General features: G+C 36.4%; 1 protein-coding gene across 1 annotated transcript; it reads left to right on the forward strand.

Annotated features, from left to right (window-relative positions):
- The first annotated feature begins 598 nt into the window (after nucleotides 1–598).
- On the forward strand, nucleotides 599–5,759 carry LOC112525061 (putative late blight resistance protein homolog R1B-13). Its single transcript, XM_025135000.1, is given in 2 exon segments — nucleotides 599–2,344; nucleotides 4,642–5,759. Coding segments are annotated over 2 exon segments (2,376 nt in total). The 5' UTR covers nucleotides 599–770; the 3' UTR covers nucleotides 5,444–5,759.
- The last annotated feature ends 1,042 nt before the right edge of the window (nucleotides 5,760–6,801 follow it).

Here is a 6,801-nt window from a genome sequence, read left to right on the forward strand (position 1 = left end):
ACAAAATGAAAAATTATGATTGGTTGAATGAGGTTTTCACGGTTTTTACAAATTGAATGGTTTTTATTTGAATCCACCCCTATATATATAATTTTATGTTGATGATAGCAAACGATCAATATTAACATGTACATCCGAGATAAAAGTTACTGGAAGATGCAATCTTGATGAAATATAAGGACAAAATGATGTGATGAGGAGTATTTGTTGATCGTTAAAACTTATTATTTTTTGAGATGTAAATGATTTAAAAGATTGTTTTGCTTCATGTTAGTATACTAACCATAAGGGTGATGTCTGATTGCTTTAAGTTTGTCTCCAAATGTCAAAAGTGTTTGGAAGTCCCAGGTTCAAATCCAAGAAGGAACAAAAGTTTTCTCAACCTGATTTTTCTTACATTTTTTCTAGACATCCCTTAGATAAATTTTTGTTCCATATACATCTTCAGATGAAATTATTTTGGTTTACAATATATAATAATACAATATATAATTGATATAAAAATATATTAATTATATAATTAAAAAAACCAAAGAGGAAAAAGGGGGAGGTAAAACGAGAGCCATACAAAAATCTGAAACATTAGCTTCTTTCAAGATAAGAAAATATAATTACACAACCCGTCCTCATACTTTCAACTATTTACATTAACAACCCTTCTGACTTGAATGAAGTCCACCAAACTCCGGTGATCAACTATCTTTCTTTGCCGCAACCCAACCCAACCTAACAACAGCTGCATTATCATACCATCGTTTGGGTTCGACCAGATGGCATACACAGGTCTTGATCAGATGTTCATGGCTAACTTGAAGCAACTGATCCACTGCAATGATATTCCATTCATCAACGACAATCCATCCATAATTATATCTCAAAGGCCTCAATTTCAAGTGCTCTATCAAGAGCTTGCCTCCATCATTCAGACCCTTTCCAATATCCATCAACATCATCATCATCATCATCATCATCCACATGAGCTCGAAAAACTTAGAAATCTCAAGATCAGATTTAAAGACGTAGCAGAAGAAGCACAAGATACCATTAATCTATTTCTGTCTGGTCTTCACTTTAGAAACAGAGGACTTTCCCCTACATCTGATATCTATAAGACCTCCCTGGATCTTGAGAATGTTATGACGTCAATCGAGTCTATCAAGGTGGAGTTCATGAAGTTCAACATCGATAACATGAAGATATGCTCGTCTCCGAGAATCGACACCCAGTCTGCCGCTGCTGCCATTGTACCTTCCTGCACCAGAAATCCATCAGGAAGGAAGAAGTCATTAATGGAAGATATTGTTGTGGGGCTTGAGCATGATGTCTAGCTCATACGTGACAAACTTGCTGAAGATACAAAGCAATTGGGTATCGTCTCTATTGTTGGTATGGGCGGACTTGGTAAGACTACCCTAGCTACCAAAGTATTCAATGATCGTTTTGTTGTGTATCATTTCCGCGTGCGTGCATGGGCCACTGTTTCTCAAACATATATAAAACGGGATTTCTTAACTCAAATTCTAACATCCATTGGTGTTCAAAAAGACCTTGAAGAAACTAGTGACTCTCAACTTCGAGGAAAGTTGCACAAACAGCTAACGGGTAAGAGGTATCTGATTGTGATTGATGATATCTGGAGCATTAAGGCTTGGGATGATTTGAAATTATTTTTTCCCAATGAGAACACCGGAAGTAGAATTCTGCTCACAAGTCGACTCAACAAAGTTGCTTTGCATGCAAAACCGCACGGGTTCGTCCACTCGTTGCCTTATTTGACGAAAGATGAAAGCTGGGAGTTACTGAAGGAGAAGGTGTTCCATGGCGATAAGTGTCCTGAATGGTTGATTAAACCCGGAATGCAAATAGCAGAAAAATGCCAGGGACTACCTCTTTCAGTGGTTGTCATGGCTGGAGTTCTAGCAAAAGAAACAATGAGTAAATATTTGTGGCAAAAAATTGCTCGTGGTGCGGGTTCGTACATTGTTAGCGACCAAAAAGGATGCATGGAAACACTGAGTTTAAGTTACGACCATTTACCTCATCACTTGAGAGAGTGCTTTCTGTACATAGGAGGCTTCCCAGAAGACTTTGTGATCAATATAAAGAAATTGATAATTTTGTGGGTGGCTGAGGGATTCATTGAAGAAGTTACAAATCAAAGCATGGAAGTTACTGCAAAGGCTTACCTTCTGGATCTAATCGATAGAAATCTTGTAACGGTTGCAGAAAGAACGTTTACGGGTGATGTGAAAGCTTGTAAACTCCATGTTTTGCTTTGCTGTTGGTTCTGTCAAAAACATTGCTGTCAAAGATCAAAAATCAAGACACCTGATGTTGCTACTTAGTTGCTGTCAAAACACAAGAACAGATAAACCAAATGCTAGCTGTTGTTCTTCTTGTTGGGCTACTGTGTAGCTAACTCAACTTCTTAAACCAACACAACACAGCTCCTGTTTCGGTTTTAGCTTTTACACTGTTTTAAATCAATCTGCTTTCTGCAAAGAACTAGCTAAGAACCTGCACACTGTTAATTGTTGCTGCTGTTTCAACAAACAAATGAATATAGTCCATCTGCTGTTTACTACTTTCCAAACAAAAAACAGTCACAAAGTCTGCTCAAATCCTTGATAACAGGTCTGCAACAGGCTGCTTACTGAGGAAATTTGAGCCTTGATAACAAATCCTTAAAATAAAACCAGAGTAATATGATTAGCAATCAAAACCAAATTCCCCAATTAACAATATAACCCATTCTGTTTGGCATATGACCTTTCCAAATATGTTGAAAAGGAGTCTGGTTGCACCCAAATCAAAAGAAACAGCACACTTCAGATTCTTTTACAAAACCTGTTACCTTATTGCACAACCTATTAAAACAGACATCCTAAATCGCTCACCAGGTTGCTCACAGTCCGCTCAAGAGTTCTTGATCCGATCAATAAAAGTCTTAAAATACTCAAGAAGTGTTCTTATTCACTCAACAGATGGATCTAAATCACATAAAGCATGAGTTAAATCACACTGTAAACTGTAAATCTATGATGATTCTTTAAAATCTTCTATCCTGTTGCAGTCATCCAAAATCAAACTAATCTCCACATAATCAAAAGCAAAATCAAACTTGTCTTTGTGTTTTTATATCAAGATTAACAGCACAGACCAAGACAGTGAATTCAAGACAAAGATCAAAAACACAGACCGGATGTTGACCAAATTCAAAACCGAAAATGTAAAACCATCATTGCTGTGATCTTGAAGGTTAGTTGTGTTCGATTCAAATGAGACAATTGGATTGCTTGCGAAGCGACTTCAGATTCTTAAAACACAGACAAAATGAAATCGGACAAGGGTTTTCAAAAAACGAGTGATGTAATGAACGATTTAAGAATCCGTTGATGCTATGATCGGATTAGACTTAGAAAAAAATAAAAACTTTACCTGTTGATCGAATCCGAACCCTAATCCGGTCAAGTGATGACCGGTGTAGATGAATACCGCTTGAAATCCGGTCAAGTAGCGTGCGGTGTATATGAACACCGCCCAAATGGTGTGCGGTGAAGATGAATACCGCTTGAGAAATCCGGTGATGCTATGTGCGGTTTACCCTTTGTCTAGAAACTGATTGAAGCGATGAACACCAACCGGATATTCCTCTTATCCGCTCAAGATTGAGAAGCAATATGAAGAAGCTGTAAGCGGACTCTTAGTCCGGTCAACTCATGGGCTTAAAAAAAATTGGGCCTAAACCAAATTGGATCTTGAAATTTAGCTTTAGAAATGAAAGGATTAACAAAAAAATCAAACAAAAAAAAATTAAAAAGAAACAGATTAAAACTATCAAAAACACAAAAACAAAAAAAATTTAACAAAAAATTGGATCAAAAACACTGATTTTAAAAAAAAAATCAGGAACACGAAAAAAATTTAAAACACAAAATCCGATTAAATCTTGATTAAAATTGATCAAATCGCAAAAGTTTGTGAATAACAAAGATTCACAATGCTATTTCGAGCATTTTGATCATGATTTTAACACCAAAACACAAGATTTTATGATAAAATCGGATCAAACAGAGAAAAAAAAAATTAACAAACACGAAGAACACAAAAATTCAAAAATTAAAAAAAAACTTATCTGATCAACTTCTTTTCCTGATTTCTTGCATTCCAGCTCTGATACCAATTGTGTGTCCACAATATCTGATCAATCTTCATATTAAGCTTCCTTCAATGGCAGATTCATGGATTTATCATTCAAGAACACTATGAACACTTTATGAATATTGAGAGGAAAAGTCAATCCTCTCAATTCAGTCAAACCTTCTATTATTAATGAATATTACAATTAGCTCTCTTCTTCTAATTACAAAGATTAAACCATATTTATATGGTCAACATATTAATACAAAGTCAAAGTCAAACTAGTCTAAGAAAGTCAAACACGCTGACTTTACAATTATAGACTAAAATTAATCTTTCAAGACGAATACAATTAAYACTGATTTTTCAGTCCTAACATGATCTACAAAGGTCCAAGCTAATTATCTATTTTGCAGAAGAGTTGAAATCATTGGTTCACTTAAGGTACCTTGCAATTTGGATTTCATTTCGTTTCCCATCCTCGATATGCAATTTTTGGAGTCTCCAAACACTCATTGTTAAAATGAGTTTTGTCCGTGTGGCTTCTTTACCCGGTAACATATCAGATCTGGTAAACTTGAGGCATTTGTGGAGTAACAAGCAACTTCTTCTTCCTGCTATTAAAAAACCAATGAATTTGGAATCCATTTCGAGTGTGAGGTTGGAAGATGGAGTCGATAGTTTTGGGAGATGTTTTCCCAACATCAAGAAGCTTGAATATACTCTTGTACCGGATGAGGAATGTCGCTTTGAATATCTCCCTTACCTTGAGAACTTGAAGTTAAGTTTGGCGCTCAAGGGCCCTAAACATCAACAAAGCTTACTGAATCGCATTTGGTTCCCTACATCGATGAAAAAACTTGCACTTGTAAGGTGTGGTCTACCTTGGAGCGATATGTCGATCATTCAAGCGTTGCCTAACCTGGAGGTTCTCAAACTAATAGACAATGCATTTCAAGGAACACAGTGGGATGCATGTGAGCAGCAGTTCGGACAGCTGAAATTCTTGAGACTTGAGAGTTTAAATATCGAACGGTGGGAAGCCCATAGTGCAAGCTTCCCATGTCTCAGACGATTAACGTTGTGGGACTGCGATGATCTTGAAGGGGTCCCCCATGAAATTGGGGACATTTCTACGCTTGAGCTTATTGAAACTAACAGCTGGAACAACTCTGTTATGAAATCTGTGAACAGAATTCAAAAAGAACAACGGGATGAGGGAAACACTTTGCTGAAGATCACTGTTGATGGAATGGAGTTGTCCACTAATTTATCCGATCATGAGGGTTCAGAGTCGGAATAGTAATAAGCTGAAAGGATCTTCTGTTCAATCGAGAGGTCATTTTGATTTCTTTGATAATATGGCAAATGCGATTTCTTTTTTCCCCTTACCATGAAACCTTAATCATTTTGACAACTTAATTATTCTGCATTAAACCATTCAGAAACTGTCAAACAGCCCGAGTTGAAGATGACCGTTGATAGATTGGAGTCAGAGATTGAGAGAGGTCAAACATGATAGAATGAGGAAACGATATTTGCTACATATGTTCTAACTAAATGGTGTTCATTCATTATCATTTTGTAAATTTTCTTTCCAAGTTTCAGCACCCCAAATGTGCTCCAAGATATCGTCTTCAGTTGTCGTCTTTAAAGTGAACACTGCTTTTCCTACTTTGATCTTTCCATTTTAGTCAAATACCATTTGCATCCTCCTCAGTGCTCCCTTTGCAACTGTCCACAAGTTTTGTCCTTGCAGATACGAATTGATGCAAGTAGATCAAGAATTGTCCTTGCATAGATCGCTCGTTTTGCTAGAATGAGAAACACTCACAAAATCTCAAGATAACCTGTAATCATACCACTTGAAGAACAAGAAAACAGAGAAATATCACAAATATTGAGAAAGAATAAAGCTGAAAGCTGCTTGATTTTACAAGACCAAACAGTAGCAAAGAAACAAGATGGCGTACGCAGGTATGCAGTTGTTCATGGACAACTTGAAGCCGCTGATTTACTGCAAATATAATCCACCGATCAACTATTTTAGACGAAATGCCTCAATTCCAACTCATGATCAAAACCATTTACATTGACAAAGATCAAAACCTTCTTGAGGTAAAAAAAAGTTGGAGATCGAAAGAGAAGACTCAAAGATGCAGCAGAAGAGGCACAATATATTCATCGATCTCTTTCTATCTTGTGTCCATTTTAGAAATAAATTAATAACATTTCACCTGGTTGGTTGTCTTTAGAAGCTCCCTGAATCTTGAGAACAATCAAGGAGGAATTCACCGTGATCATCAATAACAAGAATATGGATTCATATCAACGAACTGAACAATTACAAGTACATCTCCTGCACCAGAAATTCACTAGGAATGAAGAAATAATGGATCAAAATGTCGTGGGGTTTCGATCATGATGCAGGGTTAATAACATCACATCACGCTAACTTCCTTGGTACTTCTAACTTCCGTTTGGATGATGAAACCATATATGAACATTTACAAGTCATTTTCTCATAAAAGAAAAGGTTTTGAAAAGTTAACTGATTTTAATAAGCATTTTCAAAGTAAAATCTACAAGGGAATTCTGTTCTATGGGAACAAGAATTAAGAGAATTGAAGACATGAGAAGAAGGTCATTAAAGAAGACAAG

This window comes from Cynara cardunculus (genome assembly GCF_001531365.2).
Source record: "Cynara cardunculus var. scolymus isolate 2C chromosome LG 13, CcrdV1, whole genome shotgun sequence".
NCBI lineage: Eukaryota > Viridiplantae > Streptophyta > Magnoliopsida > Asterales > Asteraceae > Cynara > Cynara cardunculus.